Below are 21,128 nucleotides of genomic sequence, written 5' to 3' on the forward strand. Positions count from 1 at the left end.
TTTGCCAAGCAAGAACAGAATATATGCTAATATGCTAACTAGTCTACGATGTCAAGTGCTAATCAAAATAATAATGTCAATAGTCATATCACTGCCTTGTTGCAAGAGTGACTGATGACTGCTGCCTGATAACAGAGACAGAGTGATAAAAGTGATAATTTTGCGTTAATACACTGCGGTCGCGACTAGGCCAAAAGTCGACTAATTATTATTATATAAAACACTGCACTACGAGTATCGCAATCATTATACACGCTTGTATATATTAAATAGTGAATTAACGCGAGTGAGAGTTTTCAATTGTAAATAAATATCATGGCTGAGAAACAAATAAAAAATCGTGTGTGCATTGTGGGTTCAGGAAACTGGTAAGGCTTATATACAGTAGTTTATTGGTTATTGTAACTTTAATTTGATGACATAACGTTTACTGCGTGTTTTGTAATAATTAGTTATATTAAGTTAGTGTATAATTAAAAAATCATTGTCTAGGGGATCTGCGATAGCAAAAATTGTTGGTAGAAATGCAGCGCGCCTTTCAAATTTTGAAGACAGAGTCACAATGTGGGTGTACGAAGAGATCATTGAAGGCAAGAAGTTGACGGAAATTATTAATGAAACACATGAAAATGTCAAATACCTTCCAGGTCATAAATTACCAGAGAATGTAGTAAGTATCAACTCTAGATGGGAGATATACTTTATTGTGTGTTTAAGTGATAGTATTTTCTTTATCTGTAAGTAAATTAGGTAGGCAGAATTTTGTCTCTTTCAACCTAAAACAACTATCTTTTGTTTTAAATAAAGCAATAGATGCAGCAAGGCATAAACACAACCTGCCCCTTACATTAAAATTCAGATTTCAATCTCTATTACAATATTTATGAATCTATGTTATTACTATTAAGACTTAAAAGACTTAAAGAAATAAAGTAAGCTTAACTTTAATTTAAAGTTACATATTTTGTAAAGTCGTATAATTGAATTGCATTTTTTAAAGTTAGTTAAAATTATTATAAATGTTAGATGACACTTATCTAGAGGTGACATTCATTAAGATAAAATGCAGTCTTTAACTTTCACTAAGAACTTTATATGTTGTTAATACTTATAGTTCATTACATTCCTGGCATTTTTATATGTTTATTTTTTAACTTTATGTGTATTTGTTGTACATATTAGTTTCAGTTGTTAATTAAAAGCTCTATTGTTGAATATTATAAACTGTGATAAAGTAAATTGCTATTTATGCTTTATTTGGTTTAGATTAAGTTGTGTATTATAATATTATGAATTTGTAGTTACTACAATTGTGATTGTTGAAAATAAAACAATCATTAAAGCTATCTTTGAATTTACTGATTTTATTGAATGCAGTTTATACCAGACGTAATAAATCTAGGTAATCTAAGAATTGCATTTACACTAATAAAAATTAGAGCCTCGTGCAGACTCATACAAAACTTACTTGACTAACTCCAATATCCAGGAATGGTATGCATATACAGAGAATGAAATATAGTCATTTTTAGGTTGCTGTACCAGATCTAGTGACAGCAGCTAAAGACGCCGATCTCCTGATATTTGTTGTGCCACATCAGTTTGTGAGAACACTATGTTCTACACTTCTTGGACAAATTAAGCCTACAGCTGCTGCGTTATCACTTATCAAGGTAAGATTAAATACCTATTTAATGATTGACACTGCCACTGACGTGAATTAACACATAGAGGTTTCTAATATAATTATGAATCCATCTCTTTTCGGCTTTGGTTTTAAAATATCAAACTGCGAGATTATTAAAAAAAATAGATGCTTTTATAGCTTTATATATTGCTACAAGGTTGTAATTGTTATGGAAATGTGGCGATTAAATGTAGATGGCATTGAAAAAAGCGTCTAACGGACATGAGCCGTAATATATTATATTTATAGTGCGAACATATGACTTGGCGTGTACTATATGAGTATATGTGACCTTGGAACACATGTACCGCTTATATTACGTTTTTTAAACGCGAAAATGTATGCTTCTTTAAGAAAAAGTTACATAATTATAATATTGTCTTAAATGTATATTTAATGACTCGAGTTATATACGTATTGTAATAATTTCGCATTCATATTCGTGTTTAATTATAAATAGCATAAAGTTATGGAGCCTAACAACGCGTTGGACTGAGTATAACAGGTCATCGTCTGCATAAAATATAATTCTCATTAAAATTTTTAGTTTTCCGCGTAAACAGATATTTAAAATAAAATATTTTACAGATTTTTAAAACTTTATAGTAACCATAATTTAAATTACATTTTATTGGCCTGATTTGTGTTAGATAAATTATTTTATTTTTCAATTTATCTCTTATCGTATTTAAACATAAAATTTATGACAACTAGATTAGAGAAAATCGACTTCATAATCGATTTACGATCTTAATGGTTCGTTAATTACGTTTATTATTTATCACAATTCCACTCCGCTCTGTCGGATAGGGAAGTGGGTAGCGTGTAAATTTGCCACACCAGCCTTGCGATTCTGTAACGATTTGGCATTCTGATATACAAAAAACTACAAACTCCCTCTTTATCAGAATGCCAAATCATTAAATGACTGCTTTACGATGATTTGAAAGGTGTAAAAACCACTGTGTGAGTTCGAAAAGTGAGTTACAGAATCGCAAGGCTGGTGCCAATGCTCACGGCTGACGGCGCTGTTATTGTCGTTGTTGGAAGTCTGACGGTAGTCGAGAGCTTGGTATAAGTGCACTGTTAGAAGAATTTTTCATTATTACTATAATTTCCCGTGAATGGCATCGTTTTTTCTTCATATTTATGTTATTTTATACGCACAGAAATAGAATCTCGTCCTTTTGTGAATGTTTTGCGTTCTAGCTTACACCCGATTTAATTGAATTTTAAATTTTTACTTTTTTTTAAAATAACTTCTATTATTAAAGAGTTCTTCCTTTGAAGACGATATAACAATGAGTTTGTGCATTGTAATTTGCACTTTAAAACAAACCAATAAAGATGCGATTACTAAAAGTGATCACGGTACATAAGGTCGTAACGTAACGTCCCCATGGGCATTCCTGCATCTGTTTCATTCATAATTATTCTTTAGGAGTTAGTGGTGCATGACGCGCGTAGATTTTTGAAGTTATACTTCTTTAGGCGCGTTATGAAAAATTGATGAGAGTGAAATTTTACGATGCGCGCCCACCGTAACACAAAATTAACAGAATGAAGTTGCCCACGGAAGATGTTACGGCATTGGACATAATTTAAAAACAACATTCGAATAATAATAGAATTTATGTTACACTTAATGTAAGAGAATAATAATAAATATTTATTTATTTAATTTTTCAAATGTAAACTGAACTTTATTGACTGTAATGACTCCTTTTCCAGTTTTTGATTATTTAATTGTAGTTAATTATTTGCTACAATCAAAAACAATTTTTAATAATGCCCAAGAAGTATAACTTCTTACGCGCGTACATAAGTACACGCACCCGTTTCTTTTTTCTACACCCTGTTCCTATCACGAATATTTCATGTGATTCGAACTCATGACAGTAGAACAGGCTGACTCTTAGGCTAACACTGCTTTAGAGTCGCCTTATAATTGTTCTAATTAGCCTTTAGAGCTATATCACAGGCGAGAACTGTTAGATAATATAATTTGGCAGGGTTTCGACATCGCTGAAGGTGGCGGTATTGACTTGATCTCACATATCATTACAAGATGTTTGAAGATTCCTTGCGCGGTACTCATGGGTGCCAACATTGCGTCAGAGGTATGATAAATTTGATATATTGCGACTTTAGAAAAAGGTTATCAGTTTAATGAATGAATGCTGCAATTGGAAAATATTTGAGTATGATGTTTTAAGTGTGTATGTTTGTTCATATTGTGATTTTTAATACACACATAAATAATGTTTACCTGTATTTCAAACAATTTTTTTTAAACAGTTTTAAGATATGGTTAATTTATACTCTTGATATAAATTTTCAAAGTCCATTTTTCTCTATAAATACTGTATGATCAAAAATTTTTGTACAAAAGCGAAGGTAGAAGACTGTGTATTCCCCGTTTGAGTGTGTGCTTTACGCTACACACTCACACAGATATATGGTTTACTTGTTGTGTACTTATTTTCTGTTATATTTTATTTAATACATTAAATATTTATTTTATAACTTAAATTTTATAAATTCGCACAGCAAACCTTTACCTTCGTTAGTCTGTTTCTATTTATAACGTTTCACCTTGGCAATGTGTTCCGTTTAACGAGATTATTTAGGGCTGGTAACTCGGAGTTTAAATATATCTCGCATAAGTAGGATATGTTTGAATTTAGGTCAATTTATGATGACAATTGGGACCAGTATTTAACACCTTTTAGAAAAGTAATAATGTCCCGGAAAATGGAAAGAAGGAGACCAAGGGCCAGCCCAATGTCCTGGTCTGACCAAGTGTCCCAAAACCTACGCACTGAAGTGTCTGACGCCATTCACCAAGCTGGATGGAAGCAGTGGTCAGTAGCATGACGACGCTCAGCTATCGTAGGAGGAGATAAATATATTCTAAATATATAAATATATAATGTCGATGCGTTCTTAAAACCTTTAACTAATGATACGTACAGTACGTATACGTACGTAGTTTTTTACGATACGTCTCCGATTTTGACGATAGCGTCGTTTAAGGCCTATGCTTTCACTTTAACGATATGCTTAGATTAAAAAAAAATACTTTATTCTACTGTTGGGTCCTAGACATTATTCCTAAGAGCTCAGATATATTGAGTGATGCTTGAAAATTAACCTGAAAATCAAATACAGGTAGCAGAAGAAAAGTTCTGCGAAACAACCATTGGTTGTCGTGATGTAATGCTGGCCCCGCTGATGAGAGACATCATCCAGACAGAGTACTTCAGGGTGGTGGTCGTTGATGATGAAGATGCTGTTGAAATCTGCGGTGCTCTGAAGGTATGCAATTACTTTTTTTATTGTTGTATGTAAATATTTGCAAAAAGTTTATAAGGTTTAAAACTCTTAATGTATTAACCGAACGCAAATCTATTATCTATACTTTATTGCATATCATACAATTTGGAAAATAATAAAAACTATTGTGTAACCGGTGGTTGTATCGCTGTGTAGCGATCTCTTCCACATCTTTTGACAACCCTAATGAAACAAAACAGTCATAAAAAAATATTATAAGGTTTTGAGTATTATAAGTGTCTTTTTAGTAAAATCTGCATAAATTTAGGATAATACCAACTGTAATAGGCTTGTGCACACCATCGACAGACCGAGCAGGTGAGCCGTCTGTCCGTTTGGCTTCTGTTCTATAAATAAATCTTTTAAAATTAGATTTGTGGTCTACTTCGTCAAATATAGTTATTTGAGACTATGTAGTTTGGTCGAAAGACTAAAGCCTGGCCATTTGGCGAAACAAAACAACTGTCACATGTTGCTGTTATTTTATTGTGACATAAAAATCTTGCCGCCAATTTTTTCCCGCGCTGGGACTTTCATTAAGCAACTAAAATTGCTGAAGTGAAGGGATCGCTTTAATACTTATTATCAGTTATAATACTCCAGATAAATGTTATCCATGATAAATATTATTAGTTCCTTATCGATATTAATATCCAACTACACTGTAATTTTAACATAATAAAATGTTATTACTTCGAACAGATTTTGTTGCAAATAAATTTTATTTAACTGGACGCTAAGAGTGCGAATTATGGCCGATTTACATTATCTTAGTGTTTAGGAGAGTGCTTTAGGATAGTACTTTAGTTGAAACATGTAAACGCTACTTGCTTTAGTAAACGCTACGCTAAAGAACTTGCCTTTCAAGTTGTACTAAAGCACTCTCCTAAACACTAAGATAATGTAAATCGGCCTTTAGGCGTATGCCTGAAGATCGCGTGAGATAAGACGGACGATACAGTGTTTTCCGGAACAAAAATGTAGTAAACGCCAAATGCTTCTTTTAAATAACTAGTAAAATTAACAATATTTTATATAATAGCTAGTAACAGCTCTTAGCAAAACTAATGCGCTGTAATTCAATTACTAGGCTACATAATACTCGATTTATGGAATAAAAACGAAATTACGCAAAAGTTTGAGGTGACTTTGTTTTGGTTTTGTAGCGAGAAATTTATATTGTATTGTGTTTTAAATTAGAGTCAAGCACTGAAATTATTGTGAAGAATCAATATATACTGTATTGTTTTTAATTCCAGCATCAAATACTTAGATAAACTAGATAGATAGGTAGATAACTACGTAAATCGCATAGCCAACATAATATAAAGATAATTTTTTGTACGTAAACACGCACGCTTTGCCGTATTCGAAGGTACATAAAAGCACAAGTTATGTAACCAGCGAAATCAATTCGCGTTTTTGTTAAAGAATTTTGAGAGAGCAGTGTGCTAGCATTTACTAAAGATTTTCTATGTTCATCATCATCAGCATCTATCTTGTTATTCACCTTCAAAATGTACTGCTATGACTTCTGTATGTCGAAATTCTATAGTTTTACGGATTACCAAGGTAGGTGTCGCTCGGGCCCAGCTGGTGACGCCAAGCCCACCAGACCTGAGGACCTTTTAAGGATAGGGGAGATTCAACTCTCCCCTGCTGCCTAGCTTTTCGGCCACAAATCTGCCTGAACGCGTGTCTGATAGGCTACTATGTAGGGTAAAAAATATAGATTAGTCTTTTATAGTTACGTAATTACGGTCATAGTTTTCTTTAAATTTATTATAAGGTGTCTTAATTAGACAGATATATTCTCACCACCACAATAATAATCCTCTACTGAATAAAAATTATAAATATGTTTCTGGGACGATGCAATATAATTGATTTGAATATGATCAATATCCAGATTTAGAAATGTCACTAAAATGTTTTCGTGATTTTATAAGGTTAATCCTAATATATTCATAATATTTCTAGATACTATTATGTACATTATGGCGCGTCTAAACGGGCCATGTTTTGCTGTAATTGATGGCTGCACTGTTGGCCACTAATTGTCCGGCCATTAGAAAAATATTTTAATGCAGCTGATGGCCGAACAATCTATGGCTGGGCAATGTGTTGCAATATGTCTGCAATAGTATGGCCCATGATGCAGACTCCTAAACGGGCCACACAAACCGGCAACATTGGCTGACGAAATCAAACTGATCGCAGCAGCTTTTATTGTTTTAAAAAATAAACAGAAAAAGAAGAGATTGTGGATTCGACCTTACTTAAATAGGCGTGAAACTGTAGACAATTTGAGTCTAGAAATAAGTCTTGATAATAAATTATTCAAGAACTAGAATGTCAAAAGTAGTCATTTTTACGTAGTAATCTAACGTCAAATACAGCTGATCGCAAAACACAGAATAAAGCAACAGGCACACTTCACTCAAAGCAAACGTCATGTCGCGTAGAAAAGGATACACTATGCCATAACAAAGAGAGTGACTGAAACAACACGAGAACTGGCTGTGCAATATTGCAGTTGAATTCGATAGCCTAGCGATCGTCCGGCCACCCATCGGGGCAACATCGGCCATATGTGGCTATACAAAACATGTTTGGCTATATGGCCGGGACATTACTGCAATATTGCATAGTGTGGCTGCTATTGTTTGCAATGTTGCCGGCCACAGTGTTGCAGCCATCAATTGCAGCAAAACATGGCCCGTTTAGACGCGCCATTACGTCATGTAATTTATGCCGTATGTATTGCCGTTATGAAGACGATAATTTATCCTCTACTTATTCGACCGTAATGTTACAGTTAGTACCTATATACAGTTGCAGGATCAAATTTCTGCGTCTTACATGCAAAATAATAATAATAATACAATCAATCCAAAGAAGATCAGGAGGGGGAAAGGGACGATTAGGAGTAGGGACACTGTATTTTATTATCTCTATGTCCTTGCACGACAGTCTCATGTGCAGAGGCTGTTTTAGCGCAGAGGAATCAGTCACCCACGTAGTACTGGAATGATGTGGCTCTGGCTTCCCAAAGAGCAGAAATCCTCAGAGCAGTGAGGTCGCTCCGTGCTTGCGAAATCCCCAAGAAATTTCTGAGCTTCTGGAAGGAGCACCCTACTACTTCTACCCTTTGGGGTTTTACGTGTATGAGAACCACAGAGGGGCTGATTTATTACGCCAGATATTTGAATAGTTTAATTTGATTATGTTATCTCTTCGATTATTACGCACGTCGGTAATGTTAGACAAATCTGTTTACATGGTTATCATGTGAGCATGTCTAGATGGTATGACGTTACAATTACGATATAGTTCAGTTTCCATGATGTTTTTGGAGGTTCTTTATAGATTGAGTCGATACACAGAATTATTTTTTATTTTTATTTATTTATTCCACATCATTATTCTATCTTTACAGTTATTAATAATTCGATAGAACGACGCAATAATTATACCCACGCCGATTAACTTACATAAAAAACATTTAAAAAATATATTTATATACCTAAATCTTATAACTAATAGTATAGGAAGCAACTCTTGTAAATTCAGCCGGTGTACCAACAAATAGGTCTACCTCAACAGAGGTTCTATTAATTATTATATGTATTGCTCGCGTGAGTGGCGCTTCACTAACCAAGTTGGAATGTACGCGCGGTACATCCAAATTTTGGGACTTCCGCCTCAGGTTTTTACTTGGTACCCGTAGACCCAGTCTTTCCATTATATCCAGATTATGAACCCGACCCGTCAGTATCTTAAATAAATAAACAGTCAGTATCTTCGTCAGCATCTTAAATGTGGAACTCGTCCCAAGTATAAATATTTGAGGTCCCGGAAGTCTTTGGACCCATGTCGAATATCATTTTGTTACCCAAACAAAACTTATTCTTATTTATTCAGTTAGAAGCGGAAATTCTTGAATTCCTAGTAATTTAAGGTGAAGTAAATGAATGTAACTATTTCCTTCAGAATATAGTGGCTGTTGGTGCTGGCTTCGTGGATGGTTTAGGGTTCGGTGACAACACGAAAGCAGCGGTCATCAGACTCGGTTTGATGGAGATGATCAAATTCGTCGATGTCTTCTATCCGGGCAGCAAACTTAGTACCTTCTTCGAGTCCTGCGGTGTAGCCGATCTTATTACTACCTGTTATGGTGAGTGAAAATACATAATGTATTTATAATTTTAATTAATTTTGTTTCATTAATTTAATTAATTAATAAATGGTCTACCCAATCACATATTAGATTGCTTAACGCCAACCAACATAAACAGCAAATTAAAAAACTACTTTTATATGCATTTGTCGCGCTCCTAAACAAGATTGCTATGGTTACATTAATACAAACCACAGCGGTTTTCTAATGTAACTTATTATGATTGTATTATATTTTTTTGTAAAATAAAGAAATTAAAAAAAAGAAAAGTAATCTTACAGATACATATCATAAAAGAAAACAATTAGACATACAATAATATATACAAAGCCAAAACAGATGACATTGATAAACAAAATATATGAAAGAAAAAACATAGGTACGTTAATAGATACAAAAAAGAAAATTGAAATTAAACATATAACTAACGACAACTTAATATTTAAAGAAAAAACTAAATTGTTTATTTATTTATTAAATTTTAGGAAGATTGACAGTATTTTAACAAAAAGTAAATGATGATTTCAATAAAATAAAATCAGTACTAATTACAAATCTCCAGCTATAGTACCTTAGGAGATAGGAAGAATAAAATTAAAATTAATAATAATGAATATGTAAAACTACGAAACAATTAAAAGATTAAAATTAAGTATCAAAATCAGAAGATTTAAATTACCTATTTTAACGGAAATAGCCGGATGTGACTGTGCTCACAGAGTCAATGATGAATCATGAATGTATTTTTCCTAAAGTTGGTATTAAGTGGAGGCATTTTGAAAAGAGGGCGGTGTCTAAACCATAAGTCTCTACTGCTAAATATAGTCAAGTTATATATATATAATACTAAAACCTTTTTATTTCATACTAGCCGTTTCGCGCCCGCTTTGCTGGACGAATTAAAATAAATTTTATGTTTCATTATTTTTTTTTTTTTTCATATTTTTATTATTCTTCTTTTTAACTTCCCGCTAAGAAAATTGAAATATTTCAAAAATCGAGTTTTTAACAGATGTTGACGTTTTGCGGTTCTAGGAAGCCTCTTTTGTTTTATTAGCGGGAAACATTTTCATAAAAAAAAAACAGAAATAAAAAAATGAAGGAACGTTGGAATTTAATAAATAAATAGCCATAAACCATCTAGGAAAAATTTCGCATCGAATGGTGGTAGTTTCATGTCGATACGATCAGTGGTTTAGGCGTGATTGAGCCTCAAACGAAGACCATTTTCATTATATATATATAGATTAAGTTACATTTCACATGATGTTAGTAGTTTTTATTTATTTATTCATAAATAATATAAGACGGATCTCGTAATAAGGTTTTAATTGACATCAAAAAACTAACTGAAGGAGTTTTTGTTTCTTATTGTAATATCCGTTGGTAGACCATTTTAAATAAATTATTTATGATATGATAGGTGGCAGAAATCGTCGTGTAGCTGAAGCGTTTGTGAAGACCGGCCGATCGATCAAAGAGCTGGAAGACGAAATGCTGAATGGACAGAAGTTGCAGGGTCCCATCACCGCTGAGGAGGTTAACCACATGCTTGCCAACAAGAATATGGAGAATAAGTAAGATCATTTAACATTGATAAAGACTATTTTTTTAAATAAATATACAGCCGGGACTGGCCATCTCTACTGTATACAGGGTGTTGCTGATAACATGGTACCTGTGGGTAAAAGACGTTGTAGCGGCTCAGAAATTACAGTCAAAATCTGTTATAACGACATCGAAGAGACTCATATTTGGTCGTTAAATCCGATAGTCTTAACAACCGATGATGTTGTTATTAAGTACCTAATACAATAGAATTCAGCCGGCATCTTTGATTTTGGTTTTTCGAGATATTCGATAATTAAAAAAAAGTACATTCTTTGCCACTCTTTCTCGTGACAAAACTCCAAATGATATAGAATAGATAGTAGATGTGCTACCGAATGAAAACAAAGTGATGTTCTCTATAATGTTCAAATTTTTCAAAATTACATACAAAATTTTTCTGAACCGCCACAACCTCTTCCATATTACCCAATCATTACGCCACACCTCGTACATGTATTTGCATGATAGTTTGATCATACGTATATGATATATTATATTGTTCTTTCCACTATATCATATAATCTTACGTCATTTACCAATCAAATTACAACTTAATGTATACAATTTACCACAGTATTTCCGATAATAATCTACCAATTCGAAAAGCCTCGCGTCAACATTGGCAGTTACAAATACACTCACGTCAATAAAAAATGCTTCTAAATTTACTGCCAGGAGCAAATCAATCATTTAAATAATCGTCATATTATAAGCTTTATTGATTAATTTACGTTTAACGAGAGTTTTGAATTTATTCAGTGACAATTCTCTAATTTCGTTTAGTTACTCTTGTTCAGTTTTTGTCTTACAAAATGTTTAGATTAATTTAAATTAAAAGTATTAAGATACAAAATATTAGCCATAGTTACGCGAGGCCCGTGCAGTGTCTAATTTTATTCATTGAATAGTTGGCAAGTTCGCTATTGTGTAACTGCTTATCTACGGTAACGTATTTGGAAGTTGATTGCTCAGTTGGTTTTTGTAGTATTTAATATGTCGAATTGCAATTTATTTTTCGAGATCTCTCAATGAACTTTATTTAAGAACAAAATTAAAGATTACTCTAATGCCGTAAAATTTTACATTTATACAACATACTAGCGGCCCGTTCTGGCATGGCACGGGTGGAAATTTATTTTTTAAACGTTTTTTGTAGATATTGATATGTTATTTAAAATTGCGGAACACTATTTGTTTTATTATCAATAGTTTAGCTATTTAAAAAAGTCTTAGCGAAGAATATATACTTTCATACTATACGTTATAATTGAATGTCGCAATCAAGATTCAAAAATAGAGCTGGCGTGCATCCACTGACAGTAAGGTCAATGGTTTGAGATGTCATTGTCATTTTAACCGATATTTAAAAGTGGAAGGTTGTTTATTACAGATTCATCAAACCTAACCTTGACTAAAGACGTAATCTTGTTATAATATGTTCCATTTGAGAAGCGAAAATAATTAAATATTTTCCAGTCCTAAAAACTTGACCGTATTCAACGAAGAGCGCTTCGAATCGTCAACGACCAGTCTTGGCGTTGGGTAGAGATGTGGGGTCACTCTGCATCTTCTACCGCATTTACCATGGAGAGTGTTCAGAGGAGTTGTTCGGATTAATACCTGCAGCTGAGTTTCATTATCGGACGTCATCATCATTACCATCCGTATCACCTCGACGTCCGTCGTTCCACAACTGAGCGTTTTTTGAGGCATTTTTGCCGCGCACCACCACCATGTGGAACCAGCTGCCTACTGATGTATTCCCGAACCAATTCGACTTAGGGTCCTTCGAGAAAAGTCCGTACCTATCTTTGAAAGGCTGGCAACGTTATCTATGTTTTTATGTTCCAGGTTCCCGCTCTTCACAGCTGTCTTCCGTATCTGCCGTGGCGAGTTGAAGCCCAACGATTTCATTGATTGCATCCGTTCCCACCCCGAGCACATGTAAGCACACGTTCGCAATTAACCGTAGTAATGGGCAATCTTTGATACAGATTATATAGAAGAGCATACGTCAATATGTGAATAAATATTTGGTAGAATTTGATTTGAATATTCAAGAGCGATACAACGATTATAGGGGTTATAATTTTACAATTCGATATCATTTACGTCAATTTGACAATAGACATTTTTTGTGTACCTAATCTGTGCCGACAACGCAAACGCGTTTAAATAAATTCGATAGCAATCATTTTTGTATCAGCAGCAGTTGAAATTTTACATAGGGCTCAAGACTAGATTTTTTTATTTACTAGAGTTAAAAGTACTAAATAAAATAACAGATAATAATTACTGACCTATACGATGATTGAGCCGTGTTGGCCTAATGGCTTCGGAGTGCGACTCTCATCCCTGAGGTCGTAGGTTCGATCCCGCACAAATGGATTTTCTGTCTGTGTGTGCATTTAATATTCGCTCGAATGGTGAAGGAAAACATCGTGAGGAAACCGGCTAGCCTTAGACCCAAAAAGTCGAAGTTTAGACTTGTTTACAGAGATATAAAGTCTACTTTACAAAATTACATTTATAATTACGTCGTAGAGACGACAAAAAATCACGATTGTGAAGTTTTTAAAATTTTATTTGAGTTAATTGTTGCGATATTTATAAGAAGACGTTATTTCCCGTTATTTTTGAATTGTTATAATATATGCCGTTTTTTTTTAATTCTTGTATAAAAGGTTGCCCGCCTGGTAGCTAGATGTAAATAACAGCAAGATTATGTTTTTATGTATATACAGGGTGCTAGTACTTATATACTTATTTTGTGTGAAGTTGAATGATTAGGATGACCATTCAAAATATTTCTTAAATTTTTTATCCCGAAAAACAAATTTATGGTCATATAATTTATCCTAGAAATATAAAAATTATGGTCATACAAGTCATTAATATAAACCCTCTAACATAGATTACGAGTGACTATTAGTGATTAGCATGTAATGATGTATTGCTGACACCTGCATTATTGGAACCCGAAATGGGGGTAATCTAAAGTAGACATAGATAAGAGATATTGATAATGATTGCGGAAATATTGCGTCAGAAAAGCTAACCTACTAAATGACATAAATTACATAACTAACCTCCTTATTCATATACTTTGGATAATTTGGTCTATGGAAAGAGTCCAGCTCTATTGTCAACTGTCATAGTTCATTTAGAACTTTGACGACTCATTGGTCTAGTAGTTAGTACCCCTGACTGGGAATCCATGGGTCCTGGGTTCGATCCCCGGCTGGAGACGAACATCGATGTGATGAGCATTTGGTGTTGTGCTTGGGTCTTGGGTGTTTAAATATGTATTTATATGTCTATCTATCTATAATATGTATGTATATCCGTTGCCTAGTACCCAAACCACAAGCTTCGCCAGCTTAGCATGGGACTTGGTCAATTGGTGTGAATTGTCTTTAAAAAAAAAACTTAGTCTTATTTTAAATCTTGCCTTTGTCTTTATTCCTTATCCTCCTATTACATTTATTTTGGAGAATTTTAAAATGTATCCCCTCACCCCTAGTTAAATGATACATGACCAAGAGACCATTTTTGTCACACACAATATATCTGGTGTATACATTGATATACAAAAAACCCAAGATGCACACTCAACGTCAAAAAAACGTCCTCAAAAAATGAGCGCAACATTCTAAATTGTGCGCTCATTTCAAATAGTCTCGCGTCTACAAGTGGAGTCGATGTTATTTATTTGTGTTTTTTTTATAAATAAATTTATGTACTCTTGAACTTTTTTGTGTGTAGTTTTTGACAAATATATTTACGCTAAATAAAGTGTGGGTCAGGAGGTAGCCAATTTAACATTTTTTTTTAATTTAAAGAAAAATCTTTTTAACCGGATTAAAGTTATGTATTATTATAAATTTACAACTATTTAACATCCAACACCTTTTGTCTTCAGTCACCGTGACCACTCACGCTGTAAAGCACCCGAAAAGTCGGATAAATTTAAAATTATGTTAAATAGTTGTAAATAAAAAAGTCATGTTCGACTCCACTCAATACCTTGTCCTACCGACCACGGTCGGTCGTAAAATTTTATTGCTTTAAGTACGTATACGCTGCGTTGTAATAACAACTTTAAGCAATTCGCGTAAGGTTGATTTTGCAATGATATATGCTTGTAACATATACTGTTATGGACAGAAATAGTGTTTCGGGACACTTTCGAGCGTTACTTTTATATGAGACTGTGCATCTTGGGTTTTTTGTATATCAATGGGTGTATATTAAAACAGTGCTACGTAACACGTAGTTCAAACCCCCCTTCCACCCCTGTAAGGCATTGTAACGGTTTACAAGGACCACCACCACAAATTTTCGAAACAAAAATAATAACCATCAAATTTATGTAGTTTTCTGTTTATCAGAGTATAAACAAATAAAAATTAATTGATTTATATGAATAAAGAGTTTATAAATGTAATAATATAAAAAATTTTCGCAATCTTTATTAAAAACTAAGTACAGTAACTATAAGTAGTAACTTTTTAATCCTAGACATGTTGTTATCTTTTAGAGTCTAATTAAATCATGTTGAGAAATGTAATTTTATTTATGTCCTTATAACTTTTTTATTATAAGTATAATTGCCGATGTTTTCAGATTTAGATTTTATAGAAAAGCAATCAGATTGGTAATCAAAATATTGATAGATCTTTTAATCATAAACGTAGGCCTGAAATAAATATGTCAAAAACTTAATAATTGCTATAGTTTAGGCTTAGTATATGACGAACAAATAGTATATATAATAATATGCAGACATATCGTAGATGTAATAAAAACGTTACGTTAGGTTAACCTATCCAAAATATCCCATATACACCCTCCTATAAATCAACGTCAAGCCGGGATTGGGCATCTCTATGGTTAACTAAAAAAAAAAATTGCATTTATTATTACTTAGTACCTATTACCAGTGACAAATATATTACGCATTTATTCCCTATTTGAAATTGAGATAGCAATTTTAAATAATGAAAATTCTAAGAATAGATTTTTCATTCTTTCCTATTTATTTTAACCTGGAAAAAGAAATTTGTGGTCATATAATTTATCCTAGAAATATAAAAATGATGGCCATACAAATCATTAATATAAACCCTCTAACAAAGATTACGAGTGACTATTAATGACTAGCATGTAAATAAGAAACCTGCATTATTTGAACCCGACACCCGAAATCGACTTGATGTTGGCACACCTGTATACAAAAACATATACATACACTGATGTTAGATCTGTAGAGTTACTTCTATCACTATAACGATAATTCAATTTGCAGATTTGCGCCTAAGAATATAAGCATTTACTAACGAATTACATTGATGGCGATTGCTTTATATGCATGATTTGTGACTAATGCTTTTTAATTAAATATCTTTATTGTATTTTTGTTTCATTTTTACTTATATAACTTTTTAAATCATTGAACATTCATTTAATATTTAACTCATATTTTAGGAAACCGTTGGCGCCAAAATGCTCTCTGTGACGACTGAAGCTATTTGTGACAGTGACATTTTATCATTCACTTCAAGTGCCATTGTTTTGCAGTAATGTCATTTAGCCCCGAGTTGCTATTAGTCCAAAAATTCTAATGTAATTTTGACCTTGACACTAATGGTAATGGCGCCAACAATGTCAGTGCCAAAATTGGTGTAATTTTATTTTGTACTAACATTGTTTAATGATTACATTGAATTATAAAGACGATTCTTATTCCTTGAAGTAACGACTCGGGGCCTACGTGTTGTTCATTATTAGTTTAGTATATTATTGAACATATTTTAATTAGCCGTCGTGAAATGGAAATACATATACAAATCGAGTATGTTATTATATATTATGTAAGGTTTGATTTTTTTTTTAAGATCACTGTCGAATACTTACAATAATAGTTTTGGCAGATAATGTTTTTGTGCCTTGTGCATTGTTATGTTTCATTGTTTATACAAAGTAAGTTTTAAATGTGCAATAATGTGGAAGATTTGGGGTCTGTGGACAGCAAATGGATTACATCTTTTTATTCTACGAAAGTTAATCAGTTTTTTACAAAACATCTCGTGAATGTTATGCGCAGTTAAATATAACGTATATCTATATAAATATATATTGTACATAAGGACTATTGCCATAAAATTTATAAATTAATAATAACAAATTAAAGAACATAAGTGCGTTATCCTATTATAAAAAAAACAAATGTGTATATGTAACTGTACCATGTGTACCATGTAATAATAAAGTCAAAGTCAAAAATCATTTATTCATATAGGTAACACAATGTACACTTATGAAAGTCAAAAAAGAAATATAGGTACATTAAATACTTCTAATTTTATTAATCTAAAATCAAGGGCGTAGAACGGAAGAGAAGAACTGGCAATAAACTCTCCACCACTCTTTTTAATCGCCAAGTTTTTTGTTTTACACAACAGCTTTTGTAAGGAGCTGCAACCATTACACCATGTTCCACATGACATCTTAAGTAATAAATAATAATAAAATATATTAAAAACAAAGTTTAGTCCTCTATCAGCAGGAGGCATGGTGAAATAGGAGCACGCACTTACATTTATAGCATTACCTTCTTTTATTTTTCAAAATAAATAAATAAAAAAAAATTGCTTTTACGACTTGGTTCCCAGAGGCAAGCGATTTGTCAACTTATTTTGTTCTATCACAGACGCGCGGCAACCGTCGTTCCGTTTTACGTAACACACGTACTCAATGAAATTCGATATTATTTAAATTAAACCATAAATAATTTTACTTAAGGCAAATTTGCACTATTGAGTAAAATTTATATTATTGCAATTAAAATATGAAAATTTTACCGCAATAGTCCTTTATGCGCACTATGTATTAATAAGTATATAGACAAAATATCGTATTGGGATAAGGTTTCGGTAGCTTTTTATTTTAAAGGAATTTTTGTTACCTACTTATAGATATAATATGGCTAGATCGTAAGATACAGGGAAGACGCATTTTATCATTTCATCCTACCATTTTTGTTAAGCATGATTTATATAAAAAAATTAAATAAATGCATTTTTATTTCTTTAAGAATCATTATTTACTAACAAAGTCAATTTATTTTTAACACATCGTCTTATTGTAGAAATAAAATAAACATTTAAGTTTGATTCTAACGAACCAATCATCATGGCCCATTAAGATAAAAACTTTAAAAAATTAACAGTAAACATTTATTGACTTGTACACATGTTTAACGGAAATAAAAGCGAGTTTATTGCAATTATTGCCTAAACAGAAATTAATCAAAATTCTGTCAGTCTCGAACTTATAAGTGTTGCCAACACTTCAATATCATAATATTGAGTAATTATGTCAACTTGATGCAGTGATGCCAACTTGGGGGTTTACAATTTAGAAGGAATTATGATCTCGAGGGGTTTTTTAGCGTGTAAAGTATCAAAAAAAAAATTATTTAAAAATCGCTCAATTTTATCAACGCGCCTCGAACTCAACCATCAAGCTAAACCAAACATAAATTCCAAGGGATAATTGAAATATCAAAAAACTAAGTTTTGCGAGTAGGAACTTCAAAATCGAAATACAGCTATTTTATTCTACTTGAATGTAATTTTTATTTGTATTTGAATTTACCTTAAAACTGAGTACAACAAAAAGTGTAGTTCGTCCTAGGAGGATCATTCTGTAGATATTGAAAAGCAATCGAATCATCGAGTTATGTTAATTAAAAAATTGCTGTTTTTTATGTTTATTATTACGTTAAATTTTATGTTTCTTACTCAGACAACAGAAACCGTGTGTTTACTTTCTCAATATTGAGTACATTTTCAGGATTCGAGTTGTTAGGAAATCTCATTGCTGCATTTGTTAGTTGAGGTAAGACAGGCTTCTGCTTTGTGCTATGAACTCAAATATGCCTCTTAGTTAACTGTCAATAAAAAAAAGTAGGCGCTATTAAAACCTAAGAGCCAAATTTCATTTTATAGATTGATAGGCACAAATAGTAATTGTTTTTAAAGTATGAAAATACACATAAGCTCGGCCCGTTGATTTCTTGATTCTAAGGGCGATATTCAGAAACGAGACTTGACTAACAAATACGATGAGTATATAAATACTCTGTTCAGTAAAATAGGTAATTATGTGTTTCTAATAGGAAATTAGATAATTAGTATGTTTCTATACAAGAAATATTAATGTACCTATATGAAATATTCACTGCATACCTCAATGGAGATCACAAAATGTTTAATGTCCTAACAAGTGTCTTGCGTGTATAGAATAGATTAATATGTGTCGAAATGGTAAGTACTGAATGTTTTTCTTGTTTTCTATAAAGCATGTATGTAAACTTTTGCATTTCAATGCATGTAACTTTTTAAACTGTTTAAAACATTGAAATATACAATATCGTTTAAAATCGTTTTTATTTCCAGGGTTAGAGTGTAAGAGTAGCCGAAATCAATCAGCATATGACAATACATAAAATGTATGTTTGAACATTACGTGTGTTATAGTGAAGTAGAAAATCTTATATTAGATCGATATAACATCAAGGCAGGGGCGAAACATCTACCTGCAGCTGAGTTTCATCATCGGACGTCGAGGCAGAATACCAAGTTCTTCCCGTATCACCTCGACGTCCGTCGTTCCACAACTGAGCGTTTTTTAAGACAATTTTTGCCGCGCACCACCACTATGTGGAACCAGTTACCCACTGAAGTATTTCAGAACCAATTCGACTTAGGCTCCTTCAAGAACAGAGTGTACCAATTCTTAAAAGGCCGGTAACTCACTCGCGTGCCCTCTGGCATTGAGTGTCCGTGGGTGGGGCGGTATCACTTAACATCAGCTGAGTCCCCTGCAACATAATAAAAATAAAACAATTATGTAGGTATGGTTCTAGTAACTTTGACTTCGTAACCATGACGCTCGCTATTACCTCTAGTAAGTATTAGTTAGAAAATTCTATAAAAGACAAATTAATGTATTTGAAACCTTTGCCTAAAGTTCGCCAACGTTCACATGACACATCTCTTACTCTTTCTAAGATTACGTATTGGAAGAGGACAGCACTTCTTTTCAACAATAATTTATTGTTATCAAATTAGCCTTTAATACGTGTTTGCATGTTGCAAAGTCATAATATCAGATACCCAAACAATGTGGCAGTATTTAATACTCTATTTTGGAAACGGTTATAGTTTAATTGTTCCATACAAATAATTTATTTTATTATAATGATAATAAAATAAATTATTTGTATGTTAATAATGATTAAGTCAGCTGATGAAAGAGAAATTTGCTCATTTTCTCTTAGTAGTAATATTCTAGTTAATTAGAAATAATAAATTTAAAGGAAGTGTAGATAATTCAGTTTAGCTACAAGTGGTAACGCTGGGAATCGAATCCAGGAATACGTCAAAAGCGCTGGCAAAACGCAAAAGTGTTTGGCACTGAGCGGTTTTGAAGATTCATGGCTGTTCAAATTTTAAGCAGGTTAAATTAGCTAGTTATCAATGTTAATATTATTACAGCTATTAACAAGTTATATGTATATTAAGTATATCATATATATATATTTATTTATGTAAATTTCTTAGACATTGTATGTCGATTAAATTTATTTTATCTTCTATATTATTTATTTATCAATGTATGTATGTTGTGTCAATAATAGGATAGTGTTGTTAATTATTTAAATAAAACTTCTTTGCAAAACTCTTCTTTAATGCTATAGATTTTCTTACTCCTTCATAAAGACAATATGACCATCAGCACAATTTTTTTAAATTTTGATACAGTTCTTAATGACCCAATCTTGAATGGCGATCGCAGTTTAGTAAATGGAGTTGAGTTTAATTTTTAACTGTGTTTAGGCTGATTTAAATGAATAAGACGGTTTATTTTTTTATTTAATTTTTTTAGTATGTACTACTTACAACAAATTTTCTTTTATCTAAAGAAACATTTTTTATATATCCATTATAAAAATCTAAAGCAGTGATCTCTCTTTTGCCTAAAATCCTAAGTGATTTAAAGTATACATATTTATTATCTTTACATAATATTCGTATTGCATCTGTGTTTTTACAATATTCTAGAGATCCAATTGGTTTTTTTTCATACTCTGTTTGGTTTTGAATAAGGAAGGCATTGAATAACTTCATCGGTTTGCCCTTAAATGTTGTTTTTAGTGGATGTAGGCCATATGTGGCTCTATATAGGTTGTAGACCTGAGTTGCTGTCATCTCTGACCATTTTACTTCACTTATACTTTTGTTGATT

At 32.4% G+C, this 21,128-nt stretch overlaps 1 protein-coding gene across 2 annotated transcripts; it reads left to right on the plus strand.

The window, feature by feature from the left end:
* Positions 1 to 123: 123 nt before the first annotated feature.
* LOC125063403 (glycerol-3-phosphate dehydrogenase [NAD(+)], cytoplasmic) lies at positions 124 to 19,307 on the plus strand. 2 transcript variants are annotated; one of them, XM_047669833.1, is made up of 9 exons: positions 124 to 368; positions 493 to 670; positions 1,533 to 1,673; positions 3,700 to 3,807; positions 4,859 to 5,005; positions 9,017 to 9,200; positions 10,627 to 10,780; positions 12,666 to 12,758; positions 16,302 to 16,837. In XM_047669833.1, the coding sequence occupies exons 1-9, from the start codon at positions 316 to 318 to the stop codon at positions 16,330 to 16,332; spliced, it is 1,089 nt and encodes a 362-aa protein (XP_047525789.1). In that variant the 5' UTR covers positions 124 to 315; the 3' UTR covers positions 16,333 to 16,837. The 2 variants fall into 2 exon arrangements, with proteins under 2 accessions (XP_047525789.1, XP_047525790.1); XM_047669834.1 differs by lacking the exon at positions 16,302 to 16,837 and adding an exon at positions 19,277 to 19,307 and having other exon boundaries at positions 125 to 368.
* Positions 19,308 to 21,128: the final 1,821 nt, after the last annotated feature.

This window comes from Pieris napi, chromosome 3 (assembly GCF_905475465.1).
Source record: "Pieris napi chromosome 3, ilPieNapi1.2, whole genome shotgun sequence".
Classification (NCBI taxonomy): domain Eukaryota; kingdom Metazoa; phylum Arthropoda; class Insecta; order Lepidoptera; family Pieridae; genus Pieris; species Pieris napi.

Bases quoted from the DNA above. Each gene is read 5' to 3' on its own strand.
- LOC125063403 (XM_047669833.1), top strand. From the start codon at position 316: ATGGCTGAGAAACAAATAAAAAATCGTGTGTGCATTGTGGGTTCAGGA. The intron at 671-1,532 runs GTAAGTATCAAC...AGTCATTTTTAG, and splicing joins ATAAATTACCAGAGAATGTA to GTTGCTGTACCAGATCTAGT. The intron at 12,759-16,301 runs GTAAGCACACGT...CTCATATTTTAG, and splicing joins CGTTCCCACCCCGAGCACAT to GAAACCGTTGGCGCCAAAAT.